At 46.4% G+C, this 23068-nt stretch overlaps 2 protein-coding genes across 2 annotated transcripts; one reads left to right on the forward strand and one right to left on the reverse strand.

Annotated features, from left to right (window-relative positions):
• Window positions 1-9150: 9150 nt before the first annotated feature.
• On the forward strand, window positions 9151-10547 carry LOC123101770 (aspartic proteinase nepenthesin-1-like). Its single transcript, XM_044523069.1, has 2 exons — window positions 9151-9190; window positions 9247-10547. Exons 1-2 carry the CDS (start codon window positions 9151-9153, stop codon window positions 10344-10346), a joined length of 1140 nt encoding a protein of 379 aa, XP_044379004.1. The 3' UTR covers window positions 10347-10547.
• Window positions 10548-15278: 4731 nt separating this feature from the next.
• Window positions 15279-22504, reverse strand: LOC123105863 (putative aconitate hydratase, cytoplasmic). The gene is made up of 20 exons (XM_044528026.1): window positions 22187-22504; window positions 21972-22079; window positions 21405-21565; window positions 20826-20918; window positions 19752-19937; window positions 19507-19668; window positions 19198-19342; window positions 18972-19114; window positions 18839-18895; window positions 18663-18742; window positions 18511-18586; window positions 18031-18216; window positions 17711-17778; window positions 17511-17629; window positions 17312-17433; window positions 16844-16942; window positions 16260-16739; window positions 16041-16139; window positions 15708-15950; window positions 15279-15616 (listed from the first exon to the last, which is right to left on the reverse strand). Exons 1-20 carry the CDS (start codon window positions 22473-22475, stop codon window positions 15545-15547), a joined length of 2988 nt encoding a protein of 995 aa, XP_044383961.1. The 5' UTR covers window positions 22476-22504; the 3' UTR covers window positions 15279-15544.
• Window positions 22505-23068: the final 564 nt, after the last annotated feature.

Genomic DNA, 23068 nt, shown 5'->3' on the forward strand with positions numbered 1-23068 from the left:
GTGTTCAAGCCAACTCTATTTAACTTGTTGTTAGTTGCATTAGCTCAATCATAACATTATTGCCATGTCACATTCATGCATCATATTGTTGCATTGCATTAGTTGTGTTTCCTCTCTGTTGCCGGTGTTTGTCCCCTCTCAGTAGATGACGTTCTGATAAATTGATCGATGACACCGATGAAGAACTATACTATCTTCAGAAGTGCCAGGCAAGCACAACCCCCTTGTTCATTCCGATACAAGCCCACTCTCTCGCTCCTGCTTTCTTTTACTGCATTAGGACAACAACGATTCAACTGTACATGCTGCGGTAGTTGAACCCCTTCCTTTGCATGACCTGTCATTGCCACAGTAAATAGATGAAACCCACTAGCATGAGTAGGAGTTGTTTGAGCCCTGATGTGCCTACTCATTCATGCTTGTTTGTCTTGCCTGCTACTGCTTAGAGTTGAGTCAGGTCTGGTTCATCGGGGATGAATCGGAGGTGTGTAAACATGTCCTACTGTTGAGAGCTAAGTGTGTGAACATGATTTGGTAAAGGTAGCGGTGAGAGGCCATGTAGGAGTACATGGTGGGTTGTCTCATTGAAGCCGTCCTCAGGAACTGAGTTATGTGTTTGTGATCCATGAAACAGTTACTACCACGCATTGGGCCCGAAACCAATGGACCCTCTCGGCTTCTTGATCACCCTTGTCCTCTGTCCAGGAGTTGCAACTAGTTTCTGGTGTTTATAGGATATGTGTTGGCGGCCGTGCGTAGCGCTGACCCTAGGGGTGGGCTATGTTGCGGTAGATACACCGTGGCACGGTGTACCGGGCGCCCGTTTGGTGTCTCGGGAACCCTGTTCACATCGTTCGGGGCCGTATGTGGAAACCTCGGCCGGACTCCCTGCGGATGGAACCTGGATAGGCGATAAACCTGGACTAGAGACTTGAGTGTTTAGGTAGGCCGTGGCCGACACCCTCGTTGGGCTTTCGCTTCAAGGTTGCCGAGTACATGTCGTGTAAATGGCGGTAAGTGGTGAGAGCGTGTGTGAAGAAGTACACCCCTGCAGGGTTAACATCATCTATTCGAATAGCCGTGTCCGCGATAAAGGACTTCTGGGTTGCCTATAACAGTTCATAGACAAGTGAAAGTGGATACTCTAAAACTCGCAAGATAAGTGTGAGTGCTATGGATGGCCTTCTCGTAGGGAGACGAGAGTGGATCCATAGTGGTGTATTGAATGGTGAATATGTGGACTCGTGTGCGCCACCTCAAAAGAGTTGCTTGCAGTCGTAGTTCAGATTAGCCACTGAGTCAAAGCTGGCTTGCTGCAGTTAAACTCCACCACCTCCCTTGTTGATACCGATGCATATGTAGTTCGGTTCTGATGTAAGTCTTGCTGAGTACTTTTGTACTCACGTTTGCTTAATTTATGTTTTGCAGAGAGATTTCAGTCTCGCTAGTATATCCGCGTGGACTTCGACATTTAGCTTGTTACCTCAGCTACGATCTTGTGCCCTCGGCAGGATCTGGTAGGTAGTCAGGCTTCTTAGCATTTTTCATTTGTAGATGTCTGTACTCAGACATGTTAAGCTTCCGCATGTGCTTTGCATTGTATGCTATGACTGCTGGGTCATGAGACCCATGTTTGTAATATCTCGCTCCTCGGAGCCTAATGAATAAATACTGAAGTCGTAGAGTTATGTTGTGATGCCATGTTGTATTTACACATATCGAGCATATTGTGTGTATGATTGAAATGCTTGCTATGTGTGGGATCCGACAATCTAGTTGTTTATCCTTGGCAGCCTCTCTTATGGGGAAATGTAGTCTAGTGCCTTCTTGAGCCATAGTAGTCCGCTACAGCCCGGTTCACCGGAGTCCTGCTAGCCCAGCACTACTGCTCAGGACACTTGACTGGCCGGCATGTGTTTCACTTCGTTCCTGTGTCTGTTCCTTCGGGGAAATGTCACGCCGTGACATCCGGAGTCCTGCCTAGCCTACTACAGCCCGGGTTCCCGGAGTCCTGTTAGCCCAGTGCTACAGCCCGGATTCACACGCTGCTGACCGACATGCTCGATGTGATTCATGTATGCCTGTCCCCATAGGTTAGTGCCGCTTTGGGTTCACGACTAGCCATGTCGGCACGGGTTCTCTGTCATATGGATGCTAGCAACACCATCATAGTCAAAAGGCGCAAACGGTCCCGGGCCATGGTAAGGCGACACCCATGGGATACCGTGCGTGAGGCCGCAAAGTGATATGAGGTGTTACCGTCTAGATCAATGTGGCATGGAATCGGGGTCCTGACACCACCCTTGGACGCCATCCTGACGATCTCCGGAGCCCCCCCTTTGTCGGGGAAGGCCCTTTGGGACACCACCTCATCATCATCCTTGGGCAAGGCAGAGTGAACAGGTGGCGGCGACATGCTAGCCATCTCCTTTGAGTCTAGCGAGCCCTCTGTCGAGGATTGCGGAGAACTATCGCAGGCCAGACTGCAATAGCATAAATTAAACATATTAATATTGCAAAGGGGAAGGGCCAAACGTTTGGACGGGCATAAGGTCTTTGGTACTTACGAAGCTGCCCGAGGCTTAGTCCGGGGCATTCGTTTCGGACTGCTATCGACATCCCACGTGGAGTTATCCATGACGGAGCCCTTCCCCCTCTTGGGTGCCTTCGCCTCCGGGTTCGTGGAGGCCACCCTTTTCTTCCTTCCCCCTCAGGGGGGAATTGTCTTCTTCCTCCTCCTCGTCGCTGTATTCGGCGACCGAAGGGTCGGTCTCGTCTCCGGATGACAGTTCCGAAGTATCCTTTCGACGAAGGCCACTCCTGGTCCCCTTGGCTGCCTTTTTGATCTTCTTCTCTGGCACGTCATAAGGCGTCTGGAACAACATCTTCGTCAGGAGTGGGGTCTCTTCGTCTTCGGGTAGCGGGGCTGGACAGTTAATCCGCCTCGCTATCTCAATCCAGGCCTAAGGAAAAAATTGATAGGAGAGCTTAGACCTCTTTCTCACAACATGCTAGTAAAGGTTATGCCTTGAGAGCGTGAAAGAACTTACCGAATTAGCTTGGCGCTTTGAGCTAAGCCCACAATCCTCGGTTGTAGGCGGTGGCATCTCGCCGGCCTTGAAGAGCACTTTCCAGATATCCTCGTGCATTGTGCTGAAGAGCTCTAGCAGCGTCTGGTGCTTGGCCGGATAGAATTCCCATAAATAGCAAGTCCGGCGTTGGCACGGGAGGATCCGACGGATGAGCATAACCTGGATCACATTGACAAGCTTAATCTATTTGGATATCATGTTCTGGACACACGTCTGGAGCCCTGTCAGCTCGCCCGGAGAACCCTAGGTTAGGCCCTTCTCTTGCCAGGAGGTGAGCCGCATCGGAACTCCGGATCGGAATTTGGGGGCTGCCGTCCAGTTGGTGTCACGCGGATCGGTGATGTAGAACCACCCTGATTGCCACCCCTTCACCGTCTCCACGAAAGAACCTTCGAGCCAGGTGACATTGGGCATCTTACCCAACATAGCTCCTCCGCACTCTGCTTGTTGGCCTCTCACCACCTTTGGCTTCACATTAAAGGTCTTCAGCCATAGGCTGAAGTGAGGTGGGATGTGGAGAAAGTCCTCACACACGACTATAAATGTCGAGATATTGAGGATAAAGTTGGGGGCTAGATCATGGAAGTCTAGCCCATAATAAAACATCAATCCGTGGACAAATGGGTGGAGAGGGAATCCCAGCCCGCGGACAAAATGCGTGAGGAACACCACTCTCTCATGAGGCTCGGGGGTGGGGACGATCTGTCCCTCGGCCGAAAGTCGGTGAACGATCTCCTTGGCCAGGTATCCGGCCTCTCGGAGCTCCTCCATATCTTTCCTCTTAATGGAGGAGGTCATCCACTTGCCGCCGGCTCCGGATCCGGACATGGCTGGGTGCTTGTTTGAATGGGGCAAATGAGAACTTGGGCGTTGCTCAAGAACGGAGAGCCGGAGGAAAGCGTGGGAGAAGAAAGGGGAATCTTATCTCCTTATAAGGGCGGTGAATATCGAACGCCCCCCCCCCCCCCATTCGCCTGCTCCCAAGGGCTGTGTAAACAACACGCTTGGGTTACCCGCACACGTATTGATGAGAATCCCGTGATAAGGGGACACGATCTCTGCTTTGACAAGACATGCTAATGACAACCGTGTCTCGAAACGTGGGGCGAAAAATGGTTCGAAATTATGACCGGACAGGCGTGACGTCACATTACTAAAGTTGTCAGCAGATTGGACTTGTGTGTTATTATATTCTCTCTACGGTTGTGTGCGGTGTGTGTTACAGGTCCGAACACGATCAATTCGTCTGAAGACTATTCGGGAGTTCGGAAGGAGGAACCCACCTTACAATGCCGAAGATAGCACTATGCGTCGGATACCTTGTCATTGAAGCCAGGTTCAAGGGCTACTGAGGGAATCCTGGACTAAGGGGTACTCGGGCGTCCGGCCTGTTATCTATGGACCGGACTGATGGGCTGTGAAGATATGAAGACCGAAGACGGTGCCCGTGTCCGGATGGGACTCTCCTTGGCGTGGAAGGCAAGCTTGGCGAACAACTATGAAGATTCCATCTTATGTAACCGACTCTATGTAACCCTAGATCCCCCCAATGTCTATATAAACCGGAGGGTGTAGTCCGGAAAAGATATACTCAATACCGTAGTCATACAGGCTAGACTTCTAGGGTTTAGCCATTACGATCTCGTGGTAGATCAACTCTTGTAATACTCATATTCATCAAGATCAATCAAGCAGGAAGTAGGGTATTACCTCCATAGAGAGGGCCCGAACCTGGGTAAACATCATGTCCCCTGTCTCCTGTTACCATCAACCTCAGACGCACGGTTCGGGGCCCCCTACCGGAGATCCGCCGGTTTTGACACCGATAGCTGCCTCATCATCCCACCCTCCCCTCGACCTTCCCCCACCGTCGTGCTGGCCGACGCCCTGACCATCCCTCTAAGTCCCACACCACCGATGAACAACTCTGATGATCCCCTGCAACCCCAGCCCTATGATAGATAATGGGGTTGTGGCTCCCCCTAATAAGGTAAATAATGAGGCTATGGCTTCCCTCTAAGACAGATAGTGATGTTGCTTCTTCGACGAGGTACCCCCGAAAAGAAGGAAATAAGAAGAAAAGGTGACTAACACAACAGAAAAATTCATGTACCTGAGAAATAGCAAAATTGGACAAGCTTTCATGTTCGATCATACCTGGTGCTAAACCGCCGCCCTTGCTGAAACATAAACTCTCCGCCTGTGTGCGAAGATATGGAATATGTTGCCAAAGAACAAGAAATGTGGAATAGATAAATGCACATCTTCTATGTCCCACTGATTTCCATCTCGATTATACTATAAACAAGTGAGTTGAGGAAGAAACATTAGATCTCAGCCACATATCTATCATTCATCAGTGGACCAGGTTGTTCGAATGTTGTGTCACACTAAATTCACATATATATTAATAAGTTTTAATCATCTTCACAACACTTTAGTTAGGAATCATTACACCTTAATTACAGTTCATTAGGAAACAAATCGTCACACCATATATCACGCATTATCTCCAGAACACCTTAATTAGGCATCATTGCACCTTAATTACACCTTCATTAGGCAATAAATTGTCACACCATATATCACGTAATAATTGAAAAAAACACATTAGCCAAAATCACGCACCGCACACTCCCACCATCATGCCCCTCCTCCAAAAATGCCTTTGCTCACGTGAAAAGAACAACGCACTGGACGCACGTCTGCGTCCATCGCTCCCATCCAACTCGAGCAACACCTGCCGGTGGCGCTCCTGTTTGCTCCGCCTGTGCAGATCCACTTGCTTCATCGGCGCCGGGTCGCCGAACGAGAACATCCCTACAACACCCACTATCATATGTGCTCAACACCAACGAATCCTCTGTCGGTCCCAATGTGATTTACAGCCAGTGCTATCATTTTCTATGGATGATCCCTCGCATAAACAGTCGCTATCTCCTTCTTCAGGGAACGACAATACAACTTATCCGGTATTTGAGATGATAAGCACGCTGCTATTTCATCAATTTTCTGGAACATGCTAATTAGATACATAATGTTTTATCTATTGTGAACGTCAGAATTATCTCAGTATTTTTTTAGAACGTAGACACTAGAACGTCCGGCTTTAAATTAATAAAGCCACTAGGCAGCATCCACAGATAGTTTAAACATACAGACCATACGGCGGGCCACATATCCCCGAATAGTCTAGGCTAAATAAAATCAGTTTCTAGCCACCATAGGAGGAGCTTAACATGCCCAAAAGACCAGCTAAACATCAAACAAGCTCGGCGCAAAAGTCTCAAACTGGCACATCTGTCTGTCGTGCCTTCACCATAGTCATCTTTATCTGCTCCATGATCCCGTCCATACGGTCCGCGCCACGTGTCTTCCCAATGGTGCGCAAATCTGTAGGAAAATGTGGCATTTGAAGATAATATCATTTGGGTGAGTAGGGAACTTTTGTTCAATCGTAAATTTGTTCCAAACCGACCAAAGAGACCAAAGCAGCGCCCCTACGCATCGCCATACAATCCTAGCATTATCTCAGTATTTTGATTCCCTATTTTAGCTTTCCGTATGTAACCATAGTTTTCTTACAAAGCGGGGCGGAGGCTAAGGGTGGTATGCTCATCTAACTGGCCAGAAAAAGGCACAATACCTTGGAAAACAATGAAAAACCTGCCAAGTTAAGAAGGATGTGGCCACGTCATTTGTACCTTAATCCGAGGCTGTTGAGCGTGTGCCCTTTAAAGATGTCACAAATACATTGGCGAAAGGACAATCTTTACCAATGGAGCAGTCCTTTTTTCAATCTTCGAGCCGACTTTCGAAGGTAGAAGTCATGATTTAGACTTTGTAATACTCTTTCCGTTTTTATTTACTCCGCACATTAGCTTTGTCCTAAGTTAAACTTTATAAAGTTTGATCAAGTTTATCAAAAACCATCTAAACTTTCATAATAAAAATATATATGGTATGAAAATATATTGGATGGCGATTCCAGTGGTATCGATTTGGTATTGTGGATGTTAATAAATTTTTGTATAAACTTGGTCAAAATTTAAAAAGTTTGACTCGAGACAAAGATAATATGCAAAGTAAATAAAAATGAAGAGAGTATTTAGTAGTACATCACTTATTTATTTTTGCTGACAGTTTGCCTATTAACTAGGATGAACATGTTTCTTCTTCGTAAGGAATACATGCATGCTAATTATTCCCTCTGTTCTAAATATAAGTCTTTTTAGAGATTTCACTATGAACTACTCCCTCCGTTCCTAAATATTTGTCTTTCTAAACATTTCAAATGACTACTACATACGGATGTATGTAGACATATTTTAGAGTGTAGATTCACTCATTTTGCTCCGTATGTAGTCACTTGTTGAAATGTCTAGAAAGACAAATATTTAGGAACGGAGGGAGTACATACGGAACAAAATAGATGAATCTATGCTCTAAAATATGTCTATATGCATCCGCGTGGAGTTTGTAGTGAAATCTAAAAAATACTTATATTTACGAACGGAGGGAGTAGTTTTGTTAAACCGAGCAGCATGTCGCGCGATTAATACCTGAGATTCGGAGGTGGTGCGCATAAGAAGGCACTTAGAAAACCAGAAGACAAACACATAGGACGGTGGCAGCAGCGTCGGTGCTCACAAGAAGATGTACCATATACCTCGCAAAAGAAAAGATGTCCCATATGAAGCGGGGGGGGTGGGAACAATCATGTAGTTCATCACCACCAGGTAGTGCCGCCTCTTTTCTGCTGAAAAGACCGCAAACGTACGATGAAATCGACATAGAGACACACCAACAAAGTAGCACCACAGCAGACAGCGGCATCATCGTGAAATGGACGAGCACCGGCGTGCTCACCGCTCCTCACGCAGATAGGGATTCTCTAATAGTGTCATGCTCGACGGGCTTAAAGCCTAGACGCATGCATGTAGGCACCAAGTTCTGTGCCCTGCCGTGCCATCTTCATCATCTTCAGTAGGTAGGAAACGCTGGCGCACAAGCTAATGACGGAAACAAATAGCAGGCGTCGTGTTAAAAGAAAAAACCTAAAATTTAAAAAGTGCATACGCACTTCTTGATTGAATTGAGCGGCCGCGTCTCGCATGCATGTGGTTGTTAATTTTTTGTCTTCTAGTGCATGTGGTTGTTAGTATTAAATGTGTTCACACTAATTACTCCATTCCGAACAAAACATATCCACGCATATTCATTTCAGAGTTTTAAATTTTAAAAAGTCATATCTTTCAAACCGTGCGTCGGGATTTGATTTTTCACTGCTGGAACTCTTGCGACGAGATCTTTAAAACTAGATCCCGCATGAGTATGTTTCGACGAATTTTTTTTGATGCCAACTTTGATGCTATATAGTGCAACTTTAGTACTGTATTGTGCAACTTTAGTACTACATCGTGCAACTTTTTGCAAAACCAATTTTTGGATCTGCATAATTCAACTTCCTATGAGATTGCATTCTAGCAACCATGACAACTTTGATGTTTAGTTGACAAGACTATTGGCACACACATATGCTCAGTTGGCGCGATAATGTAGTCTAGTTCACACATTGATATTTAGTTGACACGACTATTTACACACACATATGCTTAGTTGGCGCGGCAATATAGTTTAGTTGCACACATATTGATGTTTAATTGGCAGGACTATTGACACACATATATGCTCAGTTGGCACGGCAATGTAGTCTAGTTGCACAGACATTGATGTTTAGTTGGCATGACTATTTGGCACACATATATACTCAGTTGGCGCGGTAATGTAGTCTAGTTCCACACATTAATGTTTAGTTGGGAGTGCTATTTTGGAACACACATATGCTCAGTTGGCGCGACAATGTAGTTTAGTTGCGCATACATTGATGTTTAGTTGGCAGGAAGACTAGTTCGCCGAAACATGTCCATGTGGGATCTACTTTTGAAGAGCACGTCGCGAGGGTTTCAACAGTGAAAACGGAACTGAATTTCGACGCGCGGTTTAGAGGATGTCTTTTATAATTTTGAAAAACAAAAATTGATGCAGAAGGATGAACATGAGGAAAATTAATGCAGTGGCATGCAGGCATCCATCACGTGAGAAGAGACCACACAAAATAATTAATTAACAGTGTCATTTTTAACATTTTTAGATTACACTAATTTTAACTCCGAGTACCTCATCCACTTTGGCATCGACACGCCGCGCCCGCAGCATGTGGCGCTGACGCTCGACACGGGCAGCGACCTCATCTGGACGCAGTGCTTCTGCCAGGTCTGCTTCCCACAGCCGTTCCCGGAGCTGGATACCTCCGCCTCCGGCACAGCCCGCGGCGTCTCCTGCTTTGACCCCCTCTGCGTGCAGGGGGGCTTCTCGCTCTCCGGGTGCGCCGTCGGCGACAACTCCTGCGTCTACACCGACTCGTACGGCGACAACTCGATCACGACGGGGAGGATGTACCAAGACACCTTCACCTTCCAGCAGGCGGCCAACGGCAAGGTCGCGGTCGTGCCCAACCTCCGGTTTGGTTGCGGCATGTTCAACACCGGGACCTTTGGATCAAACGAGTCCGGCATCGCCGGCTTCGGCCGGGGGGTGTTGTCTCTGCCGTCACAACTCAAGGTCGGCAGGTTCTCCCACTGCTTCACCACCATCGTGGAGTCCAGGCCCAGCCCCGTGTTCCTGGGCACGCCGGACAACCTCGAAGCGCAGGCCACGGGACCTATCCAATCCACCCAGCTGGTGCGGAACCCCAAATCCAATCACTACTACCTTTCGCTCAAAGGCATCACCGTCGGCAAGACGCGGCTGCCCTTTGACGCGTCGGCGTTCGCGCTCAAGGGCGACGGCTCCGGCGGGACGATCATCGACTCCGGCTCGGCCCTGACGAGCTTCCCGGAGGCCGTGTACCGGAGCCTCGTGGAGGCGTTCGAGTCGCAGGTGCCGCTGCCAGTCAACAAAAACAACACCGCCGAGCACGTTGGCTTGTTGTGCTTCACCGTCTCGCCGAAGAAGAAGGAGACCGCGATGCCGAAGCTGATCCTCCACCTGGAGGGCGCGGACTGGGACCTCCCACGGGAGAACTACGTGATGTACACCGAGGAGGACGGGCTGTGCGTGGTGGTAAATTCGGCGGGCGAGGACAGCAGGTCGCTCATAGGCAACTTCCAGCAGCAGAACACGCACGTCGTCTACGACCTGGAGCACAATATGCTGCTCTTCGTGCCCGCGCGCTGCGACAAGCTCCTGTGATACGGATACGTCAACGTACGTGTGTATTGTGTATCGTTCTACGTATGTATGTACGTATGTACTGGTCACATACGTTTACCGGCACTAAGAACGCGTGAAAAGGAACAACCGTTCTCTACGTACCAGTGCTAAATAAACAAGGTAAGAAACTAAGCTAGTGTTTGTTTATACCTGGTCTGATATGACATAGTTGTAGACATATCCACATGCGATAGATTTCTGGTACATGTTTCTACTTGTACTGAATGTCGAGTGCGCCAACACGATTTTCTCTTGATAATGCGAGAGAATGTCTACAGCAGAAGATATAGACAACCTAATCATTAGTGGTTCAAAACATAAAGAAGCACACAATAATAAGCTTACAAACACACTGAAAACTCGGTACCATGCAAGCGGCAATGCTACACCTACGTAAACATCAAACATAAATTAATGTAATAGTTTAGATGGCCTTTTTCTATTGGAGGAAATCAGGGGAGGAGAACCCACCCAGTTGAAATCGGGGGTGGAGAGATTAGTTAGAGCATCTCCAAGAGTGGCCGCATAAACCGCGTGCGCGGTAAAATGCGACTTTAGCGCGCGCGAGACGGTTTCGCGTGCTCCAGCTGAGGCAGAAAACTCAAGCGCGCGCGTGAAAGAAAGCGGAAGGTCGCGCGCTAGATTTGGCGCGCCTATAAATTGCTGCGCCCGCCACACGGCCTCCCATCGCTATCCACATCGCCACGCGCTCTCTCTCGCTTCCCTGCCCCGCCGCCGGGGATCTTCGGGCTACCGCGGCGTCCGCGAGCGCCCCTCCGCGCCTTCTACGCTAAGATTCGGTCCGGCGACGTCCGCCTCGGCCTCCGCACGTTCGAGATTGCGCACGAGGCCGCCCGCGCGTACGATGCGGGCGGCGTGGCGCCTCGGGAGGCCTCGCCCACAGATGAACTTTCAGGACGTCTGGACGTGCGAGCAGGCGCGGGCCATCGCCCCTCCGCCGCGGCTAATAACTGACACCGACCGCCAGGAACACTGTCGGCGGCAGCGCCGCCTACTCATCGCCAAGGCGGACGAGCGAGCCATGGCAGAGTGGCGCCAGCGCCACCCGGAGGACGGCGCCAACGAGAATGTCTTCTGGGCAGAGAGGAGGACAAGGCAACGTGCGGAATGGGCGGACAGGCGTCGTCGGAAGGCACTCGCGATATCACAGTGCGATCTGGGAGCGGCATCATTCTTCTCTAGCGACGATGAGTGGTGGCAAGACGCGTGGCTTGATACGTCGGACGACACAAGCGAGGAGGGGGACAACGACTCGGAGTAGTTTCTAGTTGCACCGTAGTTTTTACCTCGGATTAGTGTCTTTTTTTACCTATCTATGCTAGATGAACTATCTATGTATCGCTTTTTTTTATCTATGTATCGCTTTTTTTATCTATGTCTACAGTTTTTTATTTGTTTTGAGTGCATAGCGCAGTTTTATTTTTTGCAGCGCCTGCCGAAGCAAATGTTTTTTTATTGCGCGGCTATTGAAGATGCTCTTAGGCAAGTTACGTAGGAGTATGTAGATTTTCTGCCACTCATGCCAGAAGATAAAACCTCCATGCCGTTATATGGAACAAGGAGATGTGAAAGGAGCATGAAATGCGGAATAAAAAAAGCCAGACGTCCATGTCGCACTCCCAGCCCCACTGAATTTGAGACACTCCTATGTGGCGAGCAAAAGGTGATTAGGACCGTGGCAGCATCAAGTTCACAAGGATATGTACCAGCTGGCCATGTGGAGAACAATCATCTCGTTTCCCACCGGATAGTGCCTCTTTTCCATTGAAAAGACTGCAAACATATCACAAAATCGACACGAGACACACCGACAAAGTAGCACGGCAACAGCAACAGCGTCGCGAAATGGACGAGCACCGGCGTACTCATTGCTCATCGAGCAAACATGAAAACCACATTATCTTATAGCATCATTGTCCGCGGATAGGGATAGGCCGGCTAGGCTTAAAGCCTAGGTGCAGGCACTAAGTTCTGTGCCCAATGTGCCATTGACGGTGCCTTTGCCATCTTCAGAGGTTGTTGATGCAGCACAAGCAGGAGAGTGCGAAAAGAAGATGAGCAGCGGTCTACTAAGCATCTGCCCTTCTTGTATCCGAATGTGAGGTCGAATCTGATCCTAAATTTAGCACATTTAGCACACAAGTAGTACATTCCCTTATGGTACACTACAAATCCTTTGGGGTTATTTTACACATACTACCCTGATTTTTCTTGTCCTTCTGGATGAGAAGTATTACTAGTTTCAGATTCACTCTATCGGTATTCGGTGATCAGTAGGCAATGGTCAATTGTGCGACGGACTAAATGGCTACCAGCAGTGGCAGAGCTTCATGGGGGCCAAAGGGGGCCATTGTCCCCCCTACTCTAGAAAAAATCTTGAGTGTATCCCTAAAAATTTCTAAGAAATCATGCGTTCGCCCCCTCAACAATCTTTATCAAACTCCGCCACTGGTTACCAGGGCATGTAGGTTGAAGAGCCAACAGACTACCCGAGAACACACAAAGAGGTAAGAATCATCAACTCAACAAGCCCTTTTTCTTTTGATAAAAGAATGGCTCTCCCCTTCTGATTTTTATTAAGAAAACCCAACCAGACCGAGTGATGTTACAGAGTTCAAAACGCACACCAACGCAGCAGACCTATCTACTAGGACCTGAAACACCCCTCCATCCTTCACATCAGAGGGTAGAGCAGCCCAGAATAAGGCAGAAATCCCCACTAGAGCAAGTTTTTTATCTTCTTTTCGAAATGTTTTTATCCAGGGCCCTAGGAACTCCTCAATAGATACAGGAGTTTTCCTCAGCCCAAATGCACATTGCAACAAGCTCCAGAATCAACTCAACGAGCCTGAACCAACGGAGCTCTTTTGCTTCCATTAACTAAGCCCGCATGGCAGCGCAGCCGCAGGACGAGACACTGCAGCCACCGCTGGTGGGCTGTTGGGCTCTCACACGACCATGCATTTGGTTAGATAGACTGTGGGACAAGAGAAAATGGAGATTATAATCCAAAAGACAGTGTGACTTTAACTTTCCCCGGCTCGCGACTGCATTCCACACAGTTACCAGCAGTTAAACCTATAGTCTGAAGCAGCGCTAGGAAACGATGACACGCAAGCTAATACAAATAACATCATCGAGATGGAAGGGAAAAACATAACAAACTCAACTATCGTTATTGTACATGCTACTGTAGTAGCTAACAATCAAAAAAAAATCAATGAAAATAAGACCCTTGCAACAACTCTATTAGATGTGTCATATGTGGCAGATCGCCATAATAACAGCTAGTATAAAAATCAACACGCAAAAATGCACTCTAGCAGAGTCCGACATATGCGCTGTGATCGGCATAATTTATGAAGCTCGCTCCAAAAACGAGACCTCAGTGCCTCAAAATATGGAGGCTGTGGAGGCCAACCACCCTCGTAGTCCTAGACCTTTTGTATTAATACATTAACTGAAAGGTATTTATGCATCCAACATTCGTCAAATCCGGGAAGGAGGTTCATCTATCAAACTCCACCTGCTCAAATCTGCATTCTTGCTTTTAAGAGCCTGGCATGTGCAGGCCAACTTTCTAATAATCGTTCTTACTACCAGCACCGGGATTTGCTGAATCTAGTCGGAAATACGAAGGAGAACCTGCTCACGCCACCCCCCTAAATCTCATCATTCAAGGTTCATCCAAAGCCGTCAGTAATTAGTATCTCTTTGATTTTCTTCTGTGTATAATTACGACAGTCAACCCGCATATAATTAGTATTTCGCATTCAAGTGGGTTCTGCTCATGTCAGCATTAAATGATGAATCCTGCGCTTATCTGAAATCTCCTGCCAACCCACCACGCATATATAATGCCTCAATCAACCTGTCTTGATTAATAGCCAGATTAATAACGCAGATCATATGCAAATGCTAATTTGTCGCCTCGTTTTTCTCTAATTAAGAATCGGACGACTAATTAATCCAAAAATACTTTCACTTTGGTTTCTAAACCGATTTTTTAAGCCAAAACTATTTAGTCGCTTCAATTTTCTCAAATTAAGGACCATACGACTAATTACATCTGAAATACATGCACTAATTAATAACCTCCTTTTTGCTCTAATTAAGGATCAGACGACTAATATATCCGAAGTACTTTCACTTTTCTTTTTGAGTTGGAACATTTTGAGCCGAAATACTTGCACTGGTTAATCGCCTCATCTTTATCTAATTAAGAATTAGGTGACTAATACATTCGAAATGCTTTTACTTTGCTTTTTGAACCAAAACGTTTTTAGCCCAAACACCTGCACTAATTAATCGTCTCATTTTCGCTATAATTAAGGATCAGGACTAACACATTCGAATCTTTCACTTTGCTTTTGAACTGAAATGTTTTTAGGCCGAAATACTTACACTAATTAATCACCTCGTTTGTTATAGTCGTGTGTTGTGTTTTCTTTCTTTAATTGATCGGCATGCAATGGATTGGTCATTAGTCGAGGATTAACCCCGTAAAACAGGATATTTATTCATCTCACACACACAGTTCACATACAAAAAAGCACGTCAGCGCATTTACAGAAACATTGAAGAACCTGGCCAACTTTCATTACTATGCATGACCGAACTCCTCTTCTAATCTGCACCAGAATGTCACCTCCGCAGAGAGCAAGGCCGTATACACGGCGTATTAGCCATCAAAGTTTCTTTACTGATTTCATAAATGAAACTCCACTACCTTAACCACACATCTTAAAGACATCCTGCACCGTCAAGATACAACGGGCGCGCGCCGCCCGGAGCCAAAAGTGCGCTTCCGAATCTAGTCATCAATCCCAGAATGATACGTCTACTGTTCATGGAATTAAAACAATAGACGTATCAAAAAACAACCAGAAGTAAGAAAACAATGTGGACATTCCTTCGGCTGATTCCACTTCAGTGTTCATAGACCGTTACAATATGCAAAAGCATCTCATCAGTTGTGAGGCATATTATTAACATAGTAGTGCCTTCAAACAAAAACCTAGCGTGTTACGCGCTCAAAATTTCCGAGTTCTCTGCCGACATCTCAGACGTTATTTGAGGGGGTACTCCTCAAACAGGACTTGCTAAACAAACTGTTTACAACAATTACAATTTGCCTCGTCGTCGCAATCATCTCTCTATTGCTCGGCTGCGATCTTTCTGATGACATATGGTAGAATACCACCATGGGTGTAGTAAGCAAGCTCCACCTGAATGGAAATCGACAATTTGAACATCAGAAATCACCATTGATAGTCAACACTCGCCTAGACAAAATGCTCAGGAAAGAATTGTCTGTACCTCAGTGTCAAAGCGGAGTGTGCACGTGAACGACTTGCCGTTGTCGGTTGTGACCGTAACATCTTGGCCAGGCTTGATTTCATTCACATCAGTCGGAAGCTGGATGGTGTAGCGCTCATGGCCTGTTAAGCCAAGAGTGTCGGCATCCTCCCCAGCCTTGAAGCATAGAGGGACGATGCCCATTCCAGCGAGATTGCTACGGTGAATCCTCTCAAAACTCTTGGCTATCACAGCCTTCACTCCCTGCAGTCACAAAGTCAAAGCACCACACCCATTAGTGACAGCTAGTGTCATGGTGTAAGCAAAGAAACAACAGGTGGGATGCATAGTTACCTGAAGCATTGGACCCTTCGCAGCCCAATCCCTTGAGCTTCCACTGCCATACTCAGCACCAGCCAGGATGATAGTGTCATGCCCTTCGTTCTTGTATTTCTGTCAAAAACAAACACAAAAAATGATAATCGTTCAATGAGATTTGAATGCTTTCTAAGTAGGAGTATGTTGCATCACTGAAAACCAAAATTTGGATTCTATGAAGTTCTAGTGCATTACCATAGCAGCATCAAAAACAGCAAGCTTCTCCCCTGATGGTACATGGATGGTTTGGGGGCCAACCTCTCCCTTCAAGAACTTGTTCACAATACGAATGTTGGCAAAAGTTCCCCTAGCCATGATCTCATCGTTCCCTCGTCGGCTGCCATATGAGTTGAAGTCCTTCCTTTCAACATTGCGCTCCTTTAGATATTTGGCAGCTGGGCTGTCTGGGTGGATGCTTCCAGCTGGGGATATGTGATCAGTTGTGATACTGTCACCGAAGTTGAGAAGACAGTACGCATCCTTCACAGGCCGTGCGCCAGGAGGGGTCATTGTCATATCCTTGAAATAAGGAGGCTCATGGATGTATGTTGATTTTGGATCCCATGGGTAGAGAGTGCTTGCTGATACTGGCAGCTCATTCCACATAGGATTTCCTTTGGTGATTGCCTCATATGTGCCCTTGAACATGTCTGGGAGCACACTCGCCTTAACAACCTAGAAGAATTAACAGCACAAATATGAGGAATATCTCAAATCTAATATGGTCTCAAAGAGTACATGGAGATAAATATAACAAAAGTAAAAGTTGCAGTACCAACCTCAGCAATCTCATCAGTGGTAGGCCAAATATCCCTGAAGTAAACCTCCTTCCCATCCTTTGAGATGCCTACTGGTTCTTTCTCAAAATCAATATTAACCTGCAGCACATGGTCCACAGTTCAGAAAGGAAAATCACAAGAATAAGGAGGGCGAAGTTTTAACTTGTTAGCTTAGTAGAACTGCACCTTGCTTCCGCTAGTGAATTGTTAGAAAATCACAAGAATATTTAGGCAGAAGGTTTAACTAGTTAGCTTAGATCAGGGCTTAATCAATTCTACTGGTTAATCCAAGTAGTAGCAGTTAGCTTAGTAGGTAAGAGCCCTCCTCTCACCCAGAAATTGTATTGGTGAGTCCAAGTAGTAGCATTACATAAATGACAGCAATCTTTCTTTGTTGCGGTACTTCCACAGTTTAGTTTGAAATAATATGCAGAGGTTTCAACATTGGAAAACTGCATGTTCTCTTACCGTGCCAGCGAGGGCATAGGCCACAACCAATGGAGGAGATGCGAGATAATTTGCTCGGGTCAATGCGTGTACACGGCCTTCGAAATTCCTGTTCCCAGACAACACAGCAGCAGCGACAACATCTGAAAGACAAAAAAGTGAGTAAAATGCACTTTTTCACAACTTTCAATCCTTTCTCAACCAGCAATGTCAATCTCACCATTGTCAGTAATTGCAGCAGCTACGGATTCATCAAGATCTCCAGAGTTTCCTATGCAGGTTGTACACCCATAGCCAACAATATTGAAGCCAAGCTGGTTAAGATACTTCTGCAGACCGCTGCAAAGGAAAATGAAGAAAAAAAATTAACCAAGGATCCCCAAAAAAAGGGAACTTTTAGTCTGGAGAAGCAAGAGGCACCTCTTGTCCAAGTACTTCTTCACAACACCAGAACCTGGTGCAAGACTTGTCTTAATCCATGGTTTCACCTAATTAATACAAACGGTGTTAAACTAGAGCAAAAGTTGGCAACCTTAAATTAACAGAACATAGGCAGAGAAAGGAGCACTAAATCATACACTTAACTTGTAATAAGAGAAAAAGGCTGCAACAATTTCAAACATTTTAACAGCAGCATTTGCACACGAGGGTACAAATTACCAACATGATGGAGTTCCTCAATTGAAATTTAACTATAAGCAGAAATCAGAATACACAAAGTTGAGGACAGTGAGACAAACCTCCAGGCCTAGGTCACAAGCCTTTTTGGCAACCAAAGCAGCTCCCAGCATTACATTAGGATTTGATGTGTTGGTGCAACTGGTGATAGCCGCAATTACAACATCACCATGCTTTATCTTTGCTGGCGTCCCACGGAACGAAAACTCAGCAACTTTAGCCTGCGATTCCTTGGGGACAGCAAAACCCTGCACAGAAACAGTGTAGTGAGCATAAGAGAAGGGAAGGGGGAAATTAAAAAGGTACAGGAAATTTGCAGCTATGGACTATTTGCACATGTATTTTCGGAAATATTATAGAAGTATGGAATCCAAATCATCTAATCAACATTGTTTTTCCGACAATCATCTAATCAACATTGTATTTTCATAGGATGTCAAAGAATGATAACCATCCATCTAATCAATAAATAAACAAGATTATGGCAAATAACACAGGAATACCAGTAGAGTACTGCCGTAATATACAGAGCAAATTCTTACCTTGAACCCTACTTTGTTGTCCAGGCAAGAAAGCCAATCTGACTGCATGTTCTTCAATGTCACTCTATCATGAGGCCTGTTGAGTATATCTTTCATTAGTCATGAATGAGGCTACGCATATGCCAAGGATAGGAATTCTCCAGGTACATTACCGTTTTGGTCCGGACAGACATGGTTCCACCTCATCCAAGTCAAGTTCCAGATAAGATGAATACACTCTTTCAGCTTGAACCTACATCAAGGGAGAAGCATCATCAGTATTATAAATAACTAAAATATATATTAACACACACCAAACAACTTATAATAAGATTAAGTATGAAATCACCTGCTTGTAGTCGACGAACATATTATTGGCGCGCAGGTAAGTCTCTATCATGGCCACCTAAAGAATGTGACTGTCAAAACTAGATGCGTGTGCAGTTAAGATGCAAATCAAAATGCAACAGCCTATAACATACAGTTTCATCACTTCTGCCAGTTAGCTTCAGGTAGTCCAATGTCTTGGCATCAACTGGGAAGAAACCCATAGTTGCACCATATTCTGGTGCCATGTTTGCAATAGTAGCCCTATCAGCAAGTGATAGTTCACCCATACCTCCCCCTGAAATTGTGTAGTGTGTAACATTAGAGAAGCTCGTAAAAGAAAGCGGTGTGAATTACAAAGCAATGGCATATGAGGGGTACCATAAAATTCAACAAACTTCCCAACAACACCATGTTTCCTAAGCATTTGAGTTACTGTTAGAACCAAGTCTGTGGCCGTAACTCCATTCCTCAGCTTCCCTGATAACTTGAAACCAACAACTGCTGGCAAGACCATGCTCATTGGCTGCAGAACAGACCACAATCAATTCAGAAAATTGGCATAAACAGATGATCCCAGCACACCACCCCCTCTTTTTCATGCCAGACAGGCCACAAACATAAATCATAAATCATTGCAGGCATAGCATCAGAGATAAGAAACTTGTTATCAGCAGATATTAACTTCACCTGCCCAAGCATTGTAGCTTCTGCCTCTATACCACCAACTCCCCATCCAGCAACACCAAGACCATCTATCATAGTTGTGTGTGAATCTGTGCCGACAACACTATCAGGGTAAAGTATCCCACCATTGTTGAAGACAACCCTGGCCAGATATTCAAGATTCACCTAGAAACGGAATTGTTAGTGTTTACTAACGGAAGTAACTTAAATGATTATTTGAGAACAAAATAGTTGTTCTATTGAAATACCTGGTGAACAATTCCAGATCCAGGTGGAACAACAAGCATGTTATTGAATGCAGTGGAACCCCATTTCAAAAATCCAAACCGCTCCTTGTTACGGCTGAACTCAAGCTCCATATTTGCCTGAACAGCATTCTCCGATCTTGCCACATCAACTTGTACTGAATGATCCACAACAAGGTCTACAGGTACCTGAAAAAATATACATGCAGCAATATAAGCAAAAGCACAAAGACACGAGCATAAAACTGGCATGCTAAAGCTACCCTTGGGGGTCAGTTGACAAAGAGAGCAGTTGTAGGCTGCACTAGCACCCACTTTTGAGGGGAAAAGGCTACATGGATTATCTTTTGAAACCCTTTAATCAACTATAGTTCATAGGATTAAGAAGTTGCAAGCATATCATTCAAACCCTAACTGTAATAAATGTCATAATTTGACTAACTGGAATTAGATGATATGCTAAGGTGCTAACCTCAATATTTAAGACTAAATGGTCATACATTCACACTTAAAACATCAATAATTAATGATATAATCTGTGTTCAATAAAGCATATAAGTTCGGAATAGAAACACAATCATGCATTCTACCTTAGTGTTTATTAAACAAGATAAGATAAAAGGCTGTTAGTTAAGATAATAATCTGTGTTCAATAAAGCATATACGTTCGGAATAGAAACACTCAAACACAATCATGCATTCTACCTTAGTGTTTATTAAACAAGATAAGATGAAAGGCTGTTAGTTAAGATAATAAGGATGAAGGCCCAAAGAGATGCTATGAGAAATCAAGAACAGTGTAAATGGCAAAACATCATAGGCGTGTTAGAAAACAGAATTTCTCAATCAATGCAGCAGTTCTTACAACATATATATGATCAGTTAAGTAACTTGGTTATCAATTGTAGCACAACATAAGCATGCTCACTTGATGATTCTTTTGTCACATCACATATCAAAATGTGGCATACTGAAGGATAAGTCACACAGTACACCAAACAAGAATGTCGAATATATTTCCAAGAAGTTATTAAGAAAGGAGATAGTAAATGTAGCCACACTGGTCAATAAACTCACCAGAGGATTAATTTTGTTGGGGTCACTGCCAAGTTTGCTCATAGCATCCCTCATGCAAGCAAGATCAACAACTGCTGGGACACCAGTGAAATCCTATAAAGAGACAAATGATGAAGTGAATAAACTGAAGATTTCAGAAAGAAGAGCAAGGATCCACATCATCAAACATCTCAGCAGAAACGTATCAGAAAAAAATAAGCAATGTATCCAGCTTACAGTACCACTTGCCAGATTAAAATAGAAGTGTTGACTTTTATAATTGTCACTGGAAGAAGAATATGTGATGACGGTGCAGCTAATCTTATACAGAAACCTATCACCTACTGGTGCATGATTTCTATCTTTAAAAATCCAGGTGACAGCAGCAATCATACATCACATACATAATGGGAAATAAGACATGGTGATTGGGGAACTACACTTTCGTGAAAGGATAGGAAAGGGGACCTCCATTTCCAATATTCCTACCATCAAAAGCTATTGACTCGAATCTTTCCAACTCACATTTATTCTTTCCACGGCAACTGGACAACTTGGAACAAAAAAAGTGGAGACGATGGCAGGAATCAGGATCAATACCTGGAGGAGGACTCGGGCTGGCTTGAACGGGATTTCGACTTGCTTGGTGGCACTGTTCTCCCAGTCTAGGATCTTCTCAACGTCCTTCCCCGTGACCTGGAACTCGTCGCAGTTTCTGATTGCCGACTCGAGCAGAATCCTTATCGAGTAGGGTAGCCGATCTGATAAATAAAAAAGTGATGGGTCAAATCATCGGTAATTCACATAATTCGGCGATATAAAAAAACTGACTAGAAAACAACGCATCCAGAGGCCAATTCCACCGTCAGAATTGACAATTCGCTCCATGGGAACACGTGGAGCAGCCAAAATTCACCAACATTATAGACTATCCAACAAGGAGCAGATCAGAGACTACTACGCATCGCTGGAGAACCAAACAATCCACCCACTCCGACTCGCAACAAGCGGCAACAGAGAGACCGAAAGGGACCAAATCGTCGCCCAGGCCCCGATCAGATTCTCAATTCACCCAACACACGGCGCGGGCTAGGAATCAGACCGCATAGGACGCATACCACGCCACAATAGCAGACGAAAATGGCGGGGAACTGGGAAACAACTCACCAATCCGCGGATCGGCGAGCGCAGGCAGGCTGTAGTACTTGCCGAAGTCTGCTCCCCCTCCCGGCTTGGCGAGGCTCGTGAGGATTTCATCGTACGAGTTCTTCGTCGCTGCGAAACAAACGAACAAACAGAAGGATGCCCCGTTAGCGAGAGGAGAGGGCGAGACGCCGAGACGCGACGCGACGATCCGTTTCGAGGTGGCGGGGGGTCCTTACCGGCGGAGGCGAATCGGCGCTCGAAGACGGCGGCGGCGGAGGACGAGGAGCGGGCGGCGGCGCGGCGGCCACCGAACAGGCGGCCCGCTAGGCCCGACGCGAAGGCCCCGCGCGGGCCCTGTCCGCCGCGGGCCGCGTGGAGCGGGGACGGGGCGGGCGCGGAGGGGCAGGGGGCGGGCTCCGCGGCGGCGGGCCTGGAGATCGCGGCCGCGGCGGCGGCGGTGGCGCGCGCGGAGCCGGGCCCCGCGGCGGAGCGGGAGAGGAGGAGGGAGCTGGCGAGGGGAGGCATGGCGGATCGGAAGGGGGGGAGGGGGAAAGAGGATGGTCAGAGGGGGGCGGATGGGCGTGGGTTATATAGGCCGCCGTGAATTTTGGGGACGGGGACGCGTGGTTGGCAGGCGCGGGCGCGGTAGGGTTGGGTCGGGTCGCTGCCGAGGCGAGACGATTTGGATCGACGAGGGAGGGGCGCCGCCGCGGTGGGGGCAGCGGATGTCTTTTCTTTTCTTTCTTTCTTTCTTGGAGCCGGGGCAAACCACCAATAACAAATGGGCCGGGAGTATCGGGACCGGCGGGGAGGGCCCGCGTGGCAGCGGCGGGTTCAGCTTTTTTTGGAAAGGAAATGAATGGGGAATCATGCACCTGTCTCGGGTTTGATTGAGCTGGTGGTTATCGCTAAGGCCACCCGCGCTGCTGCTTACCGGTTCACAACAGTTTTCTTTTTCTTTTGAGAACCGCCCTTAAGACTTTTTATCAAGCTTCATAGGTGTTTGTGTATGTGTTTTTTGAGAGGGGGGGGGGGGGGGTGTATAATCTTTGATGTGTTTGATTGGCGTCTTTTTTGTTTTCACCATGGGAATGCTGAATTTGTTGTGGAAATCGTAT

This window comes from Triticum aestivum, chromosome 5A (genome assembly GCF_018294505.1).
Source record: "Triticum aestivum cultivar Chinese Spring chromosome 5A, IWGSC CS RefSeq v2.1, whole genome shotgun sequence".
Classification (NCBI taxonomy): domain Eukaryota; kingdom Viridiplantae; phylum Streptophyta; class Magnoliopsida; order Poales; family Poaceae; genus Triticum; species Triticum aestivum.